Raw genomic sequence first — 22121 nt, 5'->3', positions numbered from 1 at the left:
GCAGTACCCTAAATTATTAGAAACTCAGAAATTGAACACAGGATTATAAAACAATTGTATATTATGAGATATGACCAATTTTTAAATAGCTTAATAATTTTATAAAACTTTTTAAAAACTACAATACAGCAGTGAACATACAAGAATAATTTTAGAGTACTTAAATTAATGTTTGAAGTAATGCTACCAATTATATAATACAGTGGCTAGAAATAATATTAATTTAAAATAATATAGATACAATATTAATTTATAGTAAGTTATATTCTTAAATATAAAATTCATTTTCTAATAATATTAACTCATTTTTTCTTTTATACAACTTCTATAAAATAATTTTATACCATGAGCTTAATACAATTGTATACCACTGTATAGGATGTAATAGGAACTCACATAGTCATTTACCTACTCAGGGGTAGACCCAGAGGGGGTAGCTGACCCACAGTTATTTTCTCAGTTAAATGTGACCCCACGAAATGGCAATCTACATAAACATTTTTTTATTTGAAAAAATTATGTACAATGATCATTAATAAAATAATATTAAATAATAATAATTTATAAAATGTATACAGGCTCAAGAATGTTTCTATACAAATATAATAATTAATGTATAAGTATATTATGATGTCAGATGTATATACAGACGTGAAGACTTGGTATTGAAGTAAAATAGCGCGTACAAAATAGTGCTTAAACTTAACAACTTATAATGTGCCTATAATTCGAAAAATAAGAGTATACAAATATGTATAATACGCTGCGTAGGTAACCTGCTGCGCGGTTGTGGTGTGGGTCTTATACACTGATATTAATATTATCTATAAACCTTGATTCAAGTACCTACACAACGGAGCATTTATTTTGATGCCCAGTGTTTATCTTTGGTTACGGCCAGTGAGAAAGGAATCTAGTGCCCTAGTGGAAATTAATGAAGTTAAACTAAGTATAATATTTTTATGATATATATTATTTTCATATTTTGATACATAATATATAATTACAATTAATAATTATAATATACACTGAAAGCGGTTCCTATTTTGGTGGTATACTGTGCGCATCACTATGGAGACCAATTTCTATACGATGGTGAGTGGTAAGCATGATATAATAGATATGATGGTTGCCCAACCATAGATAATATAATAATATTCTTATTTCTTATATTATCTATGTGCCCAACCAGCATTGAATAGTCATAGATATATACAGCAACAAGTTGTTGTATATATCTATGGGAATAGTTATCTTTAATATTATTATTATGATAAGAATAATTCTGCAGCGTTCTATAATAGCAGTGGAATATTTATGTACTATTGTACTATATTAATATAATAATATTATCCCAACAAAAACACTTTCTTGAACTCCGTGTAAAAAATTGCTAAGTCAAAAAAACGGGTCATCTTCACTCTTCAGAATTATAAAGATGTGATAACATTAATAATTGCTAAGTACACTAAATTTAAAAAAAAACAGTCATTTTTAAGACTTAAGCATTATAAAGAACTGATATCATTAATAAATGCTAAGTAAATTAAATTAAAAATAAATTTATTCTATCTCAATAATTTATTTACTTTGCAAGAATTTATTTAGACAAATAAACATGTCTGTTCGTAACTGGACTACTTAACAAATTTCCATTACAAATGTTACTAAATTTCTTTTGTAAAAAGGTTTTAATTATGAATTTATAAATAAAATAAATTCTTGCAAAGTACCGAAATAAATTATTATATTATCTATGGCTGCCCAGTTGCCCAGTTTTAGTGTACGTTATAACTAAAACGGTCGAGATACAATATCTTTTTGCATAAATACTTCACTTTTTTGCTAATATATTCGGCATTATTCGATCAATTTTTTCAAAAATGACTAAGGTATAATCTGCACATCATGCCCGATCAATTGATACCACAAACGGACCAATCCGTCCATTCGTTAGGTCTGTAGCCTTGGGCTAAAGAAAATGGTCAAATTTACACACATTCAATGGACAAACTCTGACTCGTGTAATGTACTACAGTAGTGACCACCCCGCTTTTTTTTTTACTTAGCTTTGCGCCACTACCGTCGCGCTGGAATGCTGCATGATATAACTAAGTTAGTTTTATCATGAAATGCTGGATAGAGAGTGCCTAACCTAACCTAACTTAGTTAGTTAAGCAGCTGGTTCTGAAAGTAATTTCAATTGCCATGTGATATCGCTTGTGACATAGCCCGTATCATAGAACAATATAGAAGCGAAACTAGATCAGCTGATTGGGGGGTCTTGGTTACCTATAATCTGGAGTCTGAACCTACAAAAAACATGAAAACGGTTCCACGCACTAACATGATGTGAAATTTCTAACATTAGACCCATGGTTACCAATACTATGAAAACGGTTCCAAGACTCTGGCGGGGTATTCTACGCGGGGTCGGCTTGTTTACCATCCCTATTTCACGCATGCCGCGCCCCCTGGCGACCGTGTTCAAGGCCACAATCCCCCGATTCGGCCAATTCACAGAGTTTCATATCCCTGCATGTAGGGACGTAGGGTAACATTTACATCTTTAATTGTGGTTAGTTTTGCGTTAAGACTTACAATATCTTTGGATAGTTGAGTGAGAGGTGGACTGGAGGATAAAATGGAAATAATTATAAGAAATAGTTTTCTATAGAATGTCTGAAACTCTGAACGTAAGATAACCTTACATACCATTAAAATAAAACATGCACGATGGATTACGGATTGTATTTTTAATTTTTACAAACCTAGTTTTAATTTTAAACGTTTCAGGAAGCTATTTTAATACTTTCGTAAGTACGGGTATTTTCCTAAGATTATTATAAATATTTATTTTTTAAATGTCCAACAGTCCTATTGTTCTAAATACAAGTTATTGAATTACCTGTTGCTTGGCAGTTGGTATTAACATGTTATTGACTATTGTACCAGCTACCATAACTGTATAGAACGTAAGATTAATTTTTTACTGGACGTCAGGACATCACTATGATATTGTTATGCTTATTATATATTTTTGTTATCACAAAGCATTTTTATTTTTATTTTTATTAATTTTTTATTGTTTGGTATTTACTATTTTTATATTTGAAGATAAATTGCAATTAAAGGATTTCTCCATTATCCGAACCCTGATGAATAAATTAAAATAACCAATTGTCATTATTAATCGTGCATCATGGGACGCAAGAAAATTAATTTATGCAAGATCACGGATGACCGAAACCGTCACGTATGTAGTAATATAATTTCAACAATTTCTAAATTAATTTATTAATGTCAATTATTATCATTTTTCATAGGTGACGTTTCACAAACGCAAATTTGGTGTTATGAAGAAAGCTTACGAGTTAAGCGTATTATGTGATTGTGAAGTAGCAATTATTATTTTCAATAACAACACCCGGTTGTACCAGTATGCTAGTACAGACATGGACCAAATATTACTTAAATATACTGATTATAGCGAACCACATGAATCACTGACAAACACCAATATTATAGCTGTATAATCAAAATTAATTGTTCTTTTTTAAATTTATTTAATATTTATTAATTGCATTTTAAAATTTTAGCAATTGAACAGGAGAGGAGGAAGAAAAGTTCCTACAAGTTCTAAATCTGTAGATTCATCTGTTGTTGATGAGAAGAATGCAATAAATCAACCAAAACAATCTAAAGTAATGTCCACTCCTAGAATTAAACTTAACCACAACAATATTTCTGATGAAGAATTCAGAATACTTATGACACATAGAAAGAGGATAATGGATGTAAATATTTATGACTTGTAATAAATATATTATAGTTGACAAAATTTCAACTACTTTCTATTATTTATGTATAGTAAATAATAAATATAACTTTTTTAATATTTTATGAACATTTTAATTATCTAATTGTTATTCAATTTATTATAGGATGATGATGGGGATAATAAAGATGATGATGATAGTAATGGCTTTGAATGTGAATTTATTCCTGACATGCCAGACATTCCTCACAAACTTCCAGAAGCTTTAAGAAAAATACGAGAAAGTAACTCTAATGAAAATGGTAAACGAGTTACTTTCAGTAACTCAGATATGAGTATGAATCGTTAATGTGTATTTTATTTACAAATTAACTGACACAAGTATTAATAATTCATTTTTAGGTGATGGCGAGTTGAAAATAGACAGTGGTACTGATGATGATTTTGAAGAAATAGATAACAGTTTACATAATAATATCAAAAGCTATATTTCTCCAACTACCTCACAACAACAAACTCTGCCTAATAACCCAACAAGTATTATTATTCATAATATTTCATAAAATAATTATAAGAATTAAATATGGAGCACAATTATAATTTTTGAATTAATTTTTAAAACATCTGGTCAAGGATGTCACATCATCAAATTTTTGAATACAGAAAGAAAAATGTTATCAATAGAGATAGTATGTTGATTATTAGGTGTAAACTTATTTCATGCTTCATAGATTTTAAAAATAATTTAAATTGTATTTTTAATTTTTTGTTTTTTAACACATTTACTTTGTTCACACTCATTGGTGTAATTTAACATTGTTCTCATAGAATGCTGAATGATGCTTATAGGAATGTAGGCGCCCTGTTATTCAATGCATTATAACTTGATCAGTATTATGATTAAACTATTAGATTTTTATCAGCGTCTCCTATAAGTATAAGTTAAAATTTTTAGGAAATCATTTTTCCTCATACCTAATTTTTTCAGCACAGGAAATAGTATATTCAAACACGTTATAATCATTTTTTTTAGAAAAAAAATACATATATTTTTATTATTATATGTAGAGAATTTTTGTTGTGATTAGATTTATTTACTGCTTACAACTTACATATGTTTGCTTTTACAATTGTATTATGCTCATATAGAAGCTTATTGAATATTATATTTATAAATCCAAAAAACATGATTAAATTGACTACTAACATAGATGTATAGATCAACGTATTAAATGTTAAGTATGATTTCCCTGTAGACCTTGGCCATCTAGCATCAACTACTATACTCTATTCCAAATAAGTTTGGTAAAACTCTTAATGGAAACGCATGTACAGTCGCGTTGGCTGCCAATTACTACATCGAATCACAGAGGTCCTATCGCTCTGAGGCTGGACAGTTTTTCCAAACTTTTTTGGAATAGTCCAGACATGATTAGTGTCTAATTCCATTGTTAGACACTTCAGGGAAACCGTATCTTAAAGGAAACAAATTACCATGAAACATCCATTTTTGACCAATATTGTTTAAACTAGTCTTAAAATTATATTTTTGATTTTTCTGCTGAAGATGATGTATTATAGTATAAGGTATGCACAATCTGAATCTGTATGGTGTCCAGTCCAAGGATAACACAGTATCATTTATCTTCAACTCCTCATAACCCTTTGAATAATGTGAATTGAAAAATGAGACTAGTACCATATTTCTTAAAATATAAAAACAAATAATTTAAATACAACATCTTTTGTGTTATGTGGCTTTTTAACTTTTTAATGATTAAAACTTTAGCTGTTGATGAAATTCAAGTCGAAAAAAATGATGATGACGTTGGTGTAGAATCAATAGAAGATGACATAAAAGTTCCTGAGGAAGTGAAGAGCTCTAAAAGTCCAGAAGCTACAAAACCACAATTAATGAAAAATGTTCGGAAACTACAAGTCCTGTCAAATATTCACTCAAGTATTGTACAATAAATACATTTTATTAAAAATTAAAATTAATTATGTTTATTAATATTAGGCTTAAATCAAATTAAATCTCCGAAAAATCAATCGTTGAATGTACGGCACAGCCCTTATAATATTCTACAAACCTCTCAAAAAATGGTAAAAATACCACCTCAAAAATCCATGGAAATTGAAAGTAACATAATATACTATAGACATTCGCAAATGCAGCAACAAAGAGTTTATGCAGGATTTAAACAACGTGTACAGGTCAAAAAATATTTGATGTCTCCTGAAATTAATATCAATAGTGCAAAATTGTCATACAAATGATTCTTAAAATTGAGTACATTTGAAAATTGAAACATTCCAAATGTTTTTACTTTTATTTTATAATTTTTTTTTTAAGATTACTTTTGTAACAATTATTGGTATTCGTTTATATTTAATTATATATACTTTTCATACAATACAATTTTAGAATGTAGCAATTTGAATCCTTTGTTCAAACTTCTTATTTATAAAAATGTTATCATTTTAGTTTTTTAATATTAGCTATTACAATTGATCATAAAATATTATTGGGTTAAAATGCTATACATGCCAAATGTTTTTGTTTGGTCTAGATATTATGTGTTAATGAATAGTTTTAAGGACATATATGTACCACTCTTGAAAACAAAATTATCAGTTGTATGTATTATTAAATTTTAAACTGGTTTTTAGCTTTTGTTCTCCAATTAATTTGTCGTTTTATGTATTAAAATGTATATTATCTTAGTATTATTAATTATTATCATTTAAATATATTTAGTTAAATGTCTGGTTAATTAAATGTAACTTATTTCTATAATATATGTTTATTTATTTTTCCTTAACTTATGTTGTAAATCCCTATTCCATAATAATATTAAATTACAACAAATTTACTGTACATTAAAAAAAACAAAAATAAATTTGAAAAAGTAAGCTTGACATGTGCGTTTTGTTCAAGTGTTCCAAATGTTTAACGAATTATGTGTTTGTGAGAATTTTATATAGTATTTACTAATTAATAATAAACTATTTATTTCATAGGTATCTTAATACTTAAGCCTTAACTAAATTAATAAAATTAATTAATTTAACACTTAAAAAAAACATATAATTTGAAAACATTGAATATTGCAAAACTAATTAAATAACACAGGTATCGTGGCGGTGGGGTAGCAATTTTTAGGTACATAATTGTTAAAATCATCTTACAATTATTATTTGCTATGCTTCCAGTATCCACAGCAACCGCTGAAAGGTTATTTTCTAAATTTAGGAGATCAAAAAAATACATGTGCTCTAAAATGACTGAGTCCAGACTGAATAGCTTAGCAGTTAGGTATATTAAATGTTCATTTAGATATTGATTTATACTCCTTTTCAAAAGAGAATATACTGTTTAGCGACCAATTTATGTCTGGTGGCGCGTAGTTCTCGACGCACCAATTGAATCATTTGACATGTGCGAAAGCGGTATATTCTCTTTTTAAAAAAAGATAGTATATTTATCAATGTATTAACTAGAAATTAGAAAAGAAGAATACAATTAGAGAACTAATAAATTTAACTGAAAACTATTCAAATATCAATACATTGTATTCTTATAGGTATACTTATTAAAATATAAAATTTAATAAAATGTTTATTTAATCTTTGGATACAATTATCAATTATGTATGTCAATTAATAATTATATTATGTTGAATTGATTATGTAATATATCAATATACATGCACAATTGCAAAATTGATTTTCTTAGTTGTTTAAACTCCAAATTATTAATTTTTTTTCCCACTATTAATTAATAACTAATAAGTGCCTTAGGCCCATTTTATCAATCATCAGTTAAATGAATTTAAACTTGAGTTAATATTAATCTTAAGTTAAACTAAAATTTTGATTTTATGATCTCTTGGTTAAATATTAACTAACTGACAATTTATGGTCATATTAATCTGTGATTAAGTTCAATGTTATTAGGTTGCTATATTTTGTAGGGCTATTATAATACAATTTTTTGACATATCATAAAAATATTCTTTATATAGGTGATTATTTCAATGTAATTACCAATTTAATTTATAATGCCTATCAATGACTGATGTCAAAGTTTCTGCTTTGAAGTTTTTGTCAACAGACATAAATCAAAAAAATGCAACAAAACATGAATCAAAACCAATATATGATAAAATTAAATCTTTAGAATTTGTATTTCTCTTAATTATTTGGACACCTGTTTTAGAACGATTCGATAAAACATCAAAAAGTCTTCAATCAGTCAATATTGATTTATCAAATGTTGTTTCTTTATATGATACACTATTACATTAAGTGTATGACCAAAGATATAACTTTGAAATATTTCTAGAAGAAGCTCAACAATTAAGTGGTATTGATACATTTTCCGCGGACATGACCAAAAAAAAAAACGAAGAAAAACTTTTTTTGATGAAAATTTGGAAGGTTAAATACTATATATTCTAGTAAAGACAAAATGAAAAATGAAACATTTATTCCAATCATGGACGCATTGATCACACAACTCAAGAAAAGAAATATGGCGTATAAAGAATTGTATAATAAATTTGGTTTTTTTAGTGAAGTTGAAAAAATGAAGTCTTATGATTTAAGAAAGCAAGCATTAGAACTAGTAAGAATGTACCCTGAATATTTAGAAACAGAATTTGTCGAGGAAATTATTCAATTCAAAAAACATATTTCAAATTTATCAGAAGGTATGAAAAACATGCAAGGCAACCTCCATTGTTGTAACTTCTTGTTGAACAATTTCTAATACAATTTTAAAAGTATTTTTAGTCAAACGGAATCATGCAAAAAAATCCTGGTCGTCCCATTTATTTATTCTAACGATCAGTTGCACTGGTTTTTGATGTTATAACATTTGCTTTTGTTTCAATAATATTTTCAATAACATTTGAATCCTCGTTTTCCAGTGAAAGTTTTGTGTTCTCTACCTTTTTACGCCTTAAAACAATAATAGAAAAATGAATTCTTAATTTTAGAATTTCACACATAACACGAATATGCATGCAACGTACAATTATATTTACTTATTTATTCATTTACTTATTGAACTGAACAGCTTTACTCTAACCCCTTTCTACACTTAACACATTTATTAGTGATAAAACAATTATAAGTAGTTAAGTATTAGTTTGAGATAGACACAGGCTTAAATAAATAAACATAGAGATTTTATTTGTAAAAAACATATAGCTTATATTTTATGTTATTTTAATCACACACACATACATTAAATTAATATCTATATAATTACAGAACAAATAAAATAACTAGGAACTAACAATTAATACAAAAATAAAATATGCTAGTGAGCCACTGAGATTTGTTATGAAGGTGGATGTAGAAGGGAAAAAAAGGAGAGGAATTCAAAAAAGTGATAGTTGGATGAAGTAGAAAGATATGAATATAGTTTGTATGACTGTAGCAAATTGGGATCTATGGAAGTATAGGACTAGGGTGGTCGACTTCACTGTTATTATTAGGAGGGTATTGCAAAAAGATAGAACACTAATGCCAGGTCACATGAACAATCTCTAATTATTTAACAAATCAAAAGTGACCTTGTTGTCACTTAGGCATGATTAGTCCATTAAATTATTAAATTTTTCATGCAACCCTGCATAACAATTAATAAAATAAAATAATGATACAAATGACAAATCAATAACATTGAATAAAAATAACCAGCAATAAACATAAAGTTATAATTAAATCAAGGAGGTAAATATTATTTTCTATTGCATACTTGGTATGTTTTTCAGGGGATGTAAATGAAAAAGATATGTTTTTGTTCCATTCAAATAGAGTAGGTCTGTTTTCTCTTAGTCCATCTTTGAAGTGACAACTACATATTTTATTGTTTTTTGTAGGATGTGCATCTGCTCTCCTGTCATGTAAAAAATAAAAAGCTAATAATTTAAAATTAAAATAACATATAACTTTTATCAGTTAATTATATAGGTACTTACTACTTATATAATATATTTACAGAATATAACTATTTAATATAATTTGCCTCACGGATTTAGCCCAAACTTTGCATTCAACATCATTTGCTGGAAATCTAAAAAACTTGCAGGTTTCTCTGTTGGAAATGTGAGAACATAACGGAACCCAACATTGAACCATTTTGACACTAACTGACACACAGATGACCAAAACAGAATACCGGTGTAACACGTACAAGCAGATGGCTCAAAAAGAAAAATGACAAATAAAAATATATCAATAGGTATAGTTAAAAAATATAAAAATTGTGTACATAAGCATAAATTGGAGGGAAAGTAGTGTATACAATGAATTGCAATGGTTTAAGATATTATTAATATTTAATACTTAACTGAATGATTTGTGTATAATGTGTATGGTAAAAAATACTGCAAATTGTTTGTTTTGACGAAAAAAGGGTTTAGCTTCATATTTTTGGTCGTTATATATGTATAAACTTGTAAAGAACACGTTTTTAGAACTTTAAAAAAAAAATACAAATACCAAAAAATTCAATTTTTTTCAAACAATATTTTCAACCTATGCATTTCTTATGGAATGAACCGTGATAACAGTTTGTTTTGAACCGTCAGTCTTATCAGTAGACAATGTGACGTCAATATTATTTGTGCCTATTAGAAGTCTGTGTATTATTATACCTTTATTATTATATTATTATCAACATTTTGTAAATAATTATGATAACGAACTATTAATTGTAACCATGGTTTGGTTTTTAGGATGCTACCAATTCAAACATCGGACATTATGATATTATAATTATTGAGGTTATGTACCTACTTCATAGATAATAAAGGAATATATATAATTCTTATATTATCTATGACCTACTTAAAATTTTTATTATTTTGCTTGAATCCGAGTTGAGACGGTGACGTAAGTATTTTACCAACATCAATTAAATTAATTTTGAATTTTCGAAGAAAGTTTTGGAAATAATAATTTATTTATGACGTAACTATCGTGTTTCAGTATATAAATTAGTAATTACAAAACTAAACAGTTCGACTTAGCTTTGGTTTTCGTGAGGCATACACAGTACCTATAGTCTATACTGCCTACCTATTATTTATGTTGTATTTTATAGAATTTGTGTAATTATTTCTAGGTACTTTATTGACAATAATCTATCAAAGAAGAAAAAAGAACTATTGAATTAACAAAGATGAATTCATATGTTACTACTACCTACAATAGTCATAAGTAACATAAATCACGTAAGTTCTGTTTTATTGGCAAAGATGAATCTGAACTAACATATGAGATTGGTACATTAAAAACATTGGTACTATTTATTCGTCTTCTAAAGTATCACAACATTTTACCATCTTAATCATACAGTTAGGTAATGTTGTTTATCAGGGATTTGATAATTATTGACTGTTTCTACAAATTCATAAAATCAATTTATTATAACAAATAAATATAGAATAACAACATATATTGACATATGTTTAGGAGTTTCGACCTTACACAATATATAAACCACAATATATCAGAGTACCTCTCATACTCACAAAAGGTATTAAGCTGAGGAGGTTCTGGCATTGAGACTTAGGTCATGTTGTGCAAACTATCAAGAGAAAATTTATACACAGGCCGGAATCGATGACACCATTGTTGTGACAATTACATAGGATTGTAAATCTCCAGGGGGCATCAAATCTGTCTATGACATATGTTCAAAAATATTTGTAAATTATCTTTTGTTTATTCACAGAGATAAATATTATTAAACGATCGTGGTTAAGGAGAATACTAAAATGCTTTAACAACAGCGTATAGTGATAGGAACGATAATAAATTTAATTTAAAATTAGTCAACACAGATATTAAAGAAATATTATTGTCTGATTATGTTGCAACAATTAATAAAAATGGCAGTTTGTTAAATTTACTAGAGACACATGTATTACTATGTGACGTAGATCACTGTATCATGCATTGTCATGATCCAGTGGCTGATGTAATTTTAACAAAATGTATTTTTAATTACATCGTTTCTAGAATTAAACCAATTGTGTCTATAGGTTATGTAAAACACATAAGAAAAATAAAAAGCATAAAATTAATATGATAACAAGAATAATATATTATATATTATTATATATTCAGTGAAGGAAATGAAAACTAATATAAATTACATTTATTCTAGAGAAAAGAAGAATTGAAGAATTAAAAAAATCATTATCACCAAAGTACATATTTATAGATGTAAATGAAGACGAAATGGAATCAATTTGTTACTAATTAGTAATTCATATTCAAAAGTTTGCATGTTTATGTTTGTGTTTTGGGTACAGAATAATAAATACAATTTTAGACTAGGTATACTTTATACATACAACTTACTATAACGCAAGTATGCTGACTAAGTCATGTTAGCACAGCCACAAAGTATGTGTTGAGACTTGAAATTATGTTGATACAACCAAGTTGTAAGTTTGGTTAGTATTATAGATTGGTTTTTACAAAACTATTGAGCTATTATGTTATAATATTTAAAAAATAATTATATTTGGTTTTTTTTTTAATTGTAGATAACATGGAAGAACAGTATTACTGATGTCCTACATGTGTATGAGTTAGCCAGTCTTAGTTTGCACACACTTACCAAAATTACAACTTATTTGCGCACAAATTATTTCTCTTACAATTACTCGTTATGAAAACTAATAACTGTTGTACACTGAGTATTTATGGTAGCCATTGATTTAATTTTTTTATTTCTACCACAGAATGAGAAATAACCACTTTTTAACACTCTTTACTTTGAAAATATTTCTAATTTCACAAACCTGTTTCAATAAATTGATTAAAGTTTATTGATTGGTAATAATTTATGCACGTCCAAGTGATTACTTTTATCATATTGTGTGCGCAAACAAGTTCCAATTTTTTAAATGGAAAAGTAACCTAACAAAAACATGATTGTAAATCGTTGTATAAGCTTTTTGAAAGACACCTTATAGTCACTAAAATGTTATACAAAAGCAAATGAATGTGAGACTAGATGTACAGTTGCTTTCATATTTGGTCTCTAAAGCAATTGTTTAAGGTGGAAAAAAGTATATATATAGATAATATGAAGTGTGAGAAATTAATTTAATGGCCAAATTGTAATCTAACAATATTGAAGCAACAACAGATACAATGATTCTAAAAACATTTTATGATCTTCTAGAACAGTTTCACATAAATATAAATAAATACATATAAATTACATAATGACGTAATGTAGAATATCTGTACATTTTGAATGTGATATAGATCAAAACCACAGAACCATTTCACTAGATTGAAGTGGGTAATCTGTATATAGCTGGTTATGTCGTAAATCATTTTACTAATGAATATTCTGAACTGATTGATAATTGATAAAGATATATCAAATTATTCACTTAATTGAATAAACTACATTTCTAAAGGCAGCTTAAATACTCCTTCTGGCACACTATTTCAGGCTGTAAAAATATTTGAAAAACATTGACAAATCTTAATACTTGAATGGATGTCATTCAAACATCCAGTGCTTGATTCGGACATACACATATTAATATGTTTGCTTGATCTTAACAATTTACTATCCAAAAAAACACATTATATCTATAGTACCTATTTGATATTAGTCAATTCAATAGTTGAGATTAAAACAAAAATAAAAAATGTATGAAATAATATAACAAAATTACTACACATTGTATTCGTTATTTTAGTATGACTAGGTACGGCTGGATTAGGGAAAGAATGAAACATTTCACAAGGATAATCTTGTTGCAATACTAGGTTTAGATCACACAATGAAATTTTCTGTATGACATATGTTGCATAACATTGTGTTTTGCCCAAAATCTAAACACCAGATGGGCCAGTTGACCGAGGTTACACAATATCACCTAATATAAAAATAACTGGTGTTATTTTGAATTTAAAACTTACTTTTCTATTTCATTACGTCAAATATCACTTGTTGATTTAACAATAAAATAAGAATAGTAATGTATTTTTAGGATTTTCCAAAAAAAAAATTGAAAATGCCATTTTTATATTTCTCATGACGTTACAAACAATTTATTTTGTCTCGATATTTCCAATAGATAATTAAAGGTTAAAACAATATGTAATTTTTTCACTCCGACAATGATTGTCCATAATTTATACACAGCAAGAAGGTTTGATAACCGAAAAAGTCATCAACTTTCATCAGAAATCAAAATAAATACCTATTTGTAATCACCACAATCGTACAATCATGTAATCACTAATCAGCAGTGAAAATTTATCTATATTCTGTTATTATTGATGCCACCTGCAGAGAGCAGACGTCTTCTATACTACACTAGATAAGGAACTCCTATACAATTTACATTGTAACAAGTGAAGCTCAGCTGTGGTTGGCCACCATTTTGTAGGTTGGCAAAACATTTCATACGAAATGTATTAGGCATAACATCGTTTTTTAATGGTAAAATAAAATAGTAAATGTAAAATGACTTATACAAAATATATTATTTTTAAAAACTAGGTACAGGTTTAGAAATAATATAATGCAATACAAAATAAACCATAATTAATCTTATTTGACATAAAATAAAATACCATATACAATTGCCAACCGACCTATTGAAGCTTCAATTCATGGCGGGAGTTCGCTATCTATATAGTACTATATAGAAATCTGTGGCAGGCCACAGCATAGGGTATACTATAGAAGACGAAATATGGATGTATTTCCAGCGGTCCGACGTAACCGCTCTGGGACCCTATTCTCGAGATCGATCGACAAGAAGTCATGTACCTATACACAAGAATACAAGATTACTAATCAATCAAACGGCTACATTTTGTCGAATGCGATATAACAGTAGACATAATGTCGAACGTTTTTCGTTCGAGAAAAGTCATACATCATTTCGAGAATACCATGGAAGACGATCGATCGAGTTCTGATTTATATCGAATGCGACCAAATTCGAGAATAGGGCACCTGTTCGGGTGTCACCGAATTACACGGCGCCTGCGCACTACATGATACAATAAACTGTGTACAACTGTATGTAATATAGTATGTATATGGCTGTAAACAGGGGCGGATTGGCGAATTTTTTCAGCCCGGGAAATATGGATCAAACCGGCCATGCACCGAAAATGTAACCCCCCCCCACAAAATGGTCATAATTTTACTCAAATTTCAAAATTTGTTTAGTTTCACCTCTAAATTAGTAAAATATATTATAGGTACCTATAATTAAAGCTATAACAGTTTTGGGTTAGTCAGATAAGGTGGTTGTACAGACTGTCCTAACTTAAACTTGAAGTTTAATCGTATTAAATTTTAGATTCTGATTGAAGCGATGAATGTATAGATTTTACAATGAGTTGTGTTTTTTTTTTTATTTTTTTTTTTTTTTTGTGTCTGTTATCACCTTTTAGGACAGTAAAAGTGCTTGGATTTTCTTTAGTAACTTTTCTAATAAAGTGAATGTAATTGGTACTTTGGGGGGTCAAAAGAAACATTTTCCCAGTAGTTTTCAAAAGCGACGTGAAAAATTAGGGAAAAACGGGAATTTTTACGCAAAATCTGTTTTCGAGAAAATCGATTCAGGTTTTTGGTGCAACCCTAAGACAAATGACTGTAAGGCGTAGGTACATGCACATTTCACTGAATGTTTATATAAGCATTTTCTATACACCATAACATTTTCCAAATATTTTGACTTATTTTGAGCTGTTTACGGACATTTTCATTTTCCATTTTTTTTAGTTTTTTTTTCTATAAAAATCAATAAAATTTTATTTGTCGAGTAAAATAGCGTGAAAATTTAATGCAACGCTGATATTATTGTTACAATAGCAGTTGAAAAATATTAAAAATACATATACACAATTTTTTTTTATAAGCATTTAAAGTTCAAATTTGACAAAATACGGAAAAATCACGAAAATTAGCAAATTATTTTGAGTTGAGAATTCATAAAGATTTTTCTTTTTAAATCCAAGGTTTAAAATGTAATACAAGATTATCCATAAGTTTGTCTATCTTTATCAAAAAAAAAAATGTCTACAAGAAAGTCAAATTAAATTTCTATGAGCGTTTGAAATTCATATTTTTACAACATTTGATATTCACTCGATTTCTCATGTAGCGATTTATCTATTTTGTTGTTATTCAAAAACGAATAACTGTAGATACATGAAAATTTTACTGAATGTTTATATTTTCATTTTCTATGCACCATACAATTTTGAATATATGTTGACACTTTTTGAGCTGTTAGACATTGTCCGTTTTCAATTTTTTTAGTTTTTTTTTTCTATTAACATCAATAAAATTTTTTTTGTTGTGTAAAAATGCGTGAACATTTAATGCAAGGCTCCTGGTATATTGTTACAATAGCAGTTGAAAAAAATTAAAAATCCATAGGCACAATTTTTTTATAAGCATTTAAAGTTCAAATATTGACAAAATAAGGAAAATGACGAAAATTTGCAAATTATTTTGAGTTAGCAATTCATAAAAAATGTTCTTTTTAAATCTAAGATTTGAATATGTAAAACAAGATTCCTCATAAGTTTTCCTACCTTTATCGAAAAAATTGTCTACAAGAAAGGCAAATTAAAATTTTACGAGCGTTTGAAATTTATATTTTTACAACATTTGATATTCACTCGTTTTCTATTATGATGTAACGATTTTCTTAATTTGTTGTAATTAAAAAACGAATGACAGTAGATACTAGAGAATATCACTGAATGTTTTGACACCATACAATTTTGAAAATAATTTGACTCTTTATGCTTAATTTATAAAATATAATTTTTTTTATGTAATTATAATATAATAATTATAGCAGCCCGGCCGGCCCTCACAAAGATTCCCAATTTTCCGATAGGCCAATCCACCCCTGTGGCTGTAAAGCAAATTGTCAAGGACCTCACTACCCAACCCCGTCGGCCAATAGCTCCGTCAACTAGTATATTAAGGTCCATGGGCCACCGGCCACAGTTTGTTGTAGTTATGACGAGGAACCGGTAACCACGCATACCGTCAGTGGTAGTGCCAGGGTGGGTCATGACCCACCCTAAAACCTTCTCGGCCCCATAATGGAAATCGGGGGGGGGCATATTAGGGGGCAGAAATTCAAAAAACAGATCTTAGACACCTTGGCCCACAACATTTTACAGTGACTAAATATATACAATAACTGTTATAATTGTAGAATTCATATTTAATAACTGAATTAAAAATTAAATTATAAAAAAATATTCTGTGATAAAAATTAAATTTAATTCGTAAGATTTTACTAACTTATTATCATAACTTGTAACGATCGTAATTGACGTGTTTCTATGCAAAACGTGTTATCTCCATTTTCAATAAAATCGAGTTATACATCGATTCTTATGGAAAAAATGGCGATAAATCGATTAAAACGGTTATTTTTTTGTCAAAACGTACTATTTCCTAGCTGAAATTAGGCTTAAACTTTTACTTTTTTTTCAAAACGTGTTATTTCCAATAGATTTTTTTTCCAAAACGTTCTTTATCCACTTTTCTTCAAAACGTGCTATTCCCTGTACTAAATAATATGACATACTTCTAATTTTTTTCCAAAACGAAGTATATCCACAATTTAATTCATAACGTGTTATTTCCATTTTACATCAAAACGTGTTATTACCCATGTTATTGATATACCAATCAACTACATTTAATTCAAAACGTGCTAATGCCAAAATGGTTTAATCCAATTAAAATTATTTCATTAATTTGTATTAAAATATGATGTGGTTTAGTACAAAACCAACAATTATGAATAGAAAAATTATATGAAAATAAAAAAAAAATTATATGATAATCCTATCTACAATATATCCACAATCCACATGATTGTAATTTCCCGCCAAAGTTCATAATAGCTGCTTTTGGCTTCTTTGTGAGAGTACTATGCTATGTTATCGTATTATTAATATACATAATATATTATTCCAATAATTTATTTTATATCCATGACAAACATAATATATACTTTAAAATGTAATTATATTAATTTTCATGGATATTCAAAAAATATTTGAACTATTAGAAGCTATGTTGAAATCTAAGCAAGCTAAGCTTATGGCGGATAATATACATTAACATCTATTTAGCAAGATCTCATGAAGAACCATGTATGTTCATACACTAAATTTTAAATTTAACAAAGCTGTTTTATTGTTTATTGAGTTTGATATAAATAAATATTTTCCATGTGCGTATTATATAATTTAGTTGTTATCATGATTCATTGCATTTTGTGAAGAATTAAAGTGAAGAATACTCATTAATTCTTACATTTTTTTTTGATCCTTGGTAGGTAGGTATATATATTATTATATATATATTACAGTCAGCCTATGATTTTACCAAGTATATTTGATGATATTATTGTGAATAAGTTAAATTTATATATAACCTATTTACGTGGAGCCTTGTTTTAAATTTTCAATCCTTAGCCATAAAAGTTAAAAATTTATAAATTTATAAATTTTTAACCACAAAATAATTAATAAATTATAAATTTGATAAATGTTGTCAAAATTTGAACTTTAAATGCTTATAAAAAAAATTGTGCCTATGTATTTTTAATATTTTTCAACTGCTATTAGAACGATATATCAGGAGCCTTATATTAAATTTTCACGCTTTTTTACCCAACAAATAAAAATTTATTGATATTTATAGAAAAAAAAACTAAAAAAATTGAAAACTGACAATGTCCGTAAACAGCTCAAAAAGAGTCAAAATATTTTCAACATTTTATGGTGTATAGAAAATGCTAATATAAACATTCAGTGAAATTTTCAAGTATCTACAGTCATTCGTTTTTTAATTACAATAAAATAAGAAAATTGTTACAAGAGAAATCGAGTAAATATCAAATGTTGTAAAAATATAAATTTCAGACGCTCATAAAAGTTTAATTTAAGTTTCTTCCAGACATTTTTTTTTTGATAAAGGTAGACAAACTTATGAGTAATCTTATATTACATTTCCAAGTCTTAGATTTAAAAAGAAAAATTTTTATGAATTCTTAACTCAAAATAATTTGCTATTTTTCGTGATTTTTCCGTATTTTGTCAAAATTTGAACTTTAAATGCTTATAAATAAAAACTGTGAGTAAGGATTTTTAATTTTTTTCATCTGCCTTTGAAACAATAACGTAGGAGCCTTCTGTTAAATGTTCAAGCTTTTTTATTCAACAGATAAAATGTTATTGATATTTATAGAAAAAAAAACTAAAAAAATTGAAAACTGACAATGTCCGTAAACAGCTCAAAAAGAGTCAAAATATTTTCAAAATTTAATAGTGTATAGAAAATGCTAATATAAACATTCAGTCAAAATTTCATGTCCCTACGGTCATTTGTTTTAGAAATACACCAAAAACCAAAATCGATTTTCTCGAAAACAGATTTTGCGTAAAAATTCCCGTTTTTCCTTAATTTTTCTTTTGTTTTTCACGTCGCTTTAGAAAACTACTGGGAAATTTTTACTTTTGACTCCCCAAAGTACCAACTAGATTGACTTTCCTATCAGAAAAGTTACTGTTGAAGAAATTCCAAGCACTTTTACTGTCCTAAAAGGTAATGACAGACACAAAAATAAAAAAAAAACACACATCATTGTAAAATTAATACATTCATCGCTTCGCTCAGAATCTAAAATCCAAAGTCTAGATTCTTAGTTTTCTTATATCAGTTTGACAGGAGCAGAAAATTAAGACCATTCATTTAAATACATAGTTCACAGATGAATGTTTTTCTTGCATACTCACAAGAATTTCAGGGGTTAGCGAGTATTAAGTTTTTTTAGCATATTAAGAGATTCGGACTTAAGGAGTTAGGCATAGGCAATTTATTTCGTAAGTAGTGTTTACAAAATATCATGTTGTAGATGACATGTTGATAGTAAGTGATTATTAGAGTATAATATTATTATTATTTTATTATTATGGTTTTTTTAGACCATATTCGAATCATAATGCTCCAGTTTTGTTTGACCTACAAATCCGGACCTAGTATGACTAGTAAAGTTATCGATATAATTCTGTCAAAAAAAAAAAATTGTCAAGAATAAATAAATAATTATCAGCTATTCTTCGTGAATGATTGAGCATTCAAATCACAATCGAACACCATGGATAATGGAGCCATGGTGGTTATCGATAAGTTTACTCTACGCTGTACCTACTTATAATATATTATAGGTACCTAGAACAATTTTTTACTCTTTATTATGTTCATACTGTTCATAGTTGACCATGTAAGACAAAAGTGTTGTTTCTCCTTGACCTGAAGCCATGGATGTCAGTGCTACACCGAAAGCGGCAACTAGTTCAGTATTCGCTTTTGCCACAGTTATAAAACTAGCAGTTGTCAGTGCGATACACAACGATAGTCTTCGGCTGTAAAAATAATTGTTTTTATTACATAAAATAAGTTGATAAAAAAAATTTAAAAAAAAAAAACTTTATGGTCCAAATAGATAATACTCACTTGATATATAACCCGAAAAATGGTGAGAAAATCTTGATTATCAGTCCAGGCATAATATCGGCCAAAAGTATAACGCCGGTTGACAAATAATTACACTCTCTTTTGAATACATCTTGAGTGGAGTTAATGCTGACTGTCTTTAAAATCAAATTTAATGATGTTACATATTATTATATATTTCATGTCATTTTATCCAGAAAAATCGAAATATTACTTCAAAAAGAATAACAATTTCTATAATTATATTTTTAACCAGATACAAAAAGATAATATTATAAAAATTTAAATTTAAAAAAATGAATGAGTTATTTTTTTACTTCATAACTAAATATTTATAAAATAAATCAACATGATAAAATAAAAAACACACATCATTGTAAAATCAATACATTCATCGCTTCGCTCAGAATCTAAAAACTTTATAAAAATTATCAAATAATTTAATATTTTTTATTTATCAAACAGTTTCCTTTTCTAATAATAAATATTTAATTTTTAAAAGTTACCCATAAGTCCTAACTTGTCCGGTTCGTTTGCAACAGAAAATCACTATTCCTGAAAAAAAGCAGTTTTGGGAAATAATACGTTTTGCATAGAAACACCTCAATTATGTGGTATTAATAATAAGTAATTATAATATCCGTATATCATGTATTGTTTATAAGCAAATATCCTCAGGCGTCGTGCGTCGTCCCGGTTTCGATGAAATTACGTATTAATATGCTATTTTATACTAATTATGAAGGTTTTTATTATCAATATCACCAAAATCGGCATAATCGACAAATTTTAAGTATTTTTGTTTTTCGCCGCATATCGCATTGAGTATTTGTATGCTTTACATTTTTACAAGTGATAGACATTTTTTAATAAATAAATAACTAAGTCTAAGACATTTTTTGATATTTTTAATGTTATAATATTATAAAGAATAATTTTATAGCTACACATTTTTTTTTATATTTTAAAATGGATTTTTGTCAAACTAAATTGTAATTATTATCTACATTTTACACAGACACACACTAGATACCTACACAGTAAACTTATTCTAATTAGATGATTTGTTACTATAAAATTAATTGGTAATTATTTCTCGCGAGTGAAGCAAGTGGTTTAGTAAAATGGGAGTAAGTATGTTACTTATACATTTTGTACGAGGCACCTCTTATGGATTTTCCGACGTTATTTGAACACTTAAATTCGCCATTGGTTATAATTCTAAATTAATAATGAATAATTAATTAATTTTTGTTTAGAATACTTCTAAAATGTTGAAGATATGGCACATAATTTTTTTTTGTACTTAATTATGGTCAAACTGTTTAGTATATCGAACTTTATAAATTGTCTTGTTGAAATAAATAATTTCGAGCGGCTCTAGTACAGTGGTACCTATTATACCTATAATAGGTGTAATATAACGCTCAGCCCCCCCAGTAATTTGACCAAATTTCCACTTATGCTCGGCCCCCGGCTGTCCCACTCTGTATGATGTAATATTGTAATTTTGAAAATGTATGTTATAGTTTTCTCAAGAAGTGTTGCAAATTGGTGGATATATTATGGCTTTACTCAGTAACATTGAACTAGTATCGAAGAGGAACAGGGTTATTGACGTTTTAGAAATTAGCTGGTATTACACTCGATTGTGACCTTTATTCTTTATTAGCCAGTAATTGTAAGTTGTTACCACCCGTTAGGTAATGCGAATTTTGTTACGCCACTGGTCCTCTCTTTAAATCAGTGGCCCCAGCTTGGCCTATCCAG

At 27.7% G+C, this 22121-nt stretch overlaps 2 protein-coding genes and 1 long non-coding RNA gene across 4 annotated transcripts; 2 read left to right on the top strand and 1 right to left on the bottom strand.

The window, feature by feature from the left end:
• Positions 1 to 1667: 1667 nt before the first annotated feature.
• Positions 1668 to 6578, top strand: LOC132935541 (transcription factor mef2A-like). 2 transcript variants are annotated; one of them, XM_061002134.1, is made up of 7 exons: positions 1668 to 3256; positions 3327 to 3530; positions 3600 to 3797; positions 3945 to 4080; positions 4181 to 4315; positions 5568 to 5738; positions 5799 to 6578. In XM_061002134.1, the coding sequence occupies exons 1-7, from the start codon at positions 3203 to 3205 to the stop codon at positions 6056 to 6058; spliced, it is 1158 nt and encodes a 385-aa protein (XP_060858117.1). In that variant the 5' UTR covers positions 1668 to 3202; the 3' UTR covers positions 6059 to 6578. The 2 variants fall into 2 exon arrangements, with proteins under 2 accessions (XP_060858117.1, XP_060858116.1); XM_061002133.1 differs by having other exon boundaries at positions 1670 to 3256; positions 3945 to 4113.
• A 2044-nt stretch (positions 6579 to 8622) lies between these two features.
• On the bottom strand, positions 8623 to 9931 carry LOC132939527 (THAP domain-containing protein 11-like). Its single transcript, XM_061006745.1, has 3 exons — positions 9819 to 9931; positions 9549 to 9689; positions 8623 to 8743 (listed from the first exon to the last, which is right to left on the bottom strand). The coding sequence occupies exons 1-3, from the start codon at positions 9929 to 9931 to the stop codon at positions 8623 to 8625; spliced, it is 375 nt and encodes a 124-aa protein (XP_060862728.1).
• A 741-nt stretch (positions 9932 to 10672) lies between these two features.
• On the top strand, positions 10673 to 12948 carry LOC132935543 (uncharacterized). Its single transcript, XR_009663261.1, has 4 exons — positions 10673 to 10687; positions 10920 to 11028; positions 11967 to 12258; positions 12352 to 12948. It is a non-coding gene; the product is annotated as an uncharacterized LOC132935543 (long non-coding RNA).
• Positions 12949 to 22121: the final 9173 nt, after the last annotated feature.

This window comes from Metopolophium dirhodum, chromosome 1, assembly GCF_019925205.1.
Source record: "Metopolophium dirhodum isolate CAU chromosome 1, ASM1992520v1, whole genome shotgun sequence".
Lineage (NCBI taxonomy): Eukaryota > Metazoa > Arthropoda > Insecta > Hemiptera > Aphididae > Metopolophium > Metopolophium dirhodum.
This window is presented reverse-complemented; position numbering and strand designations above follow the sequence as displayed.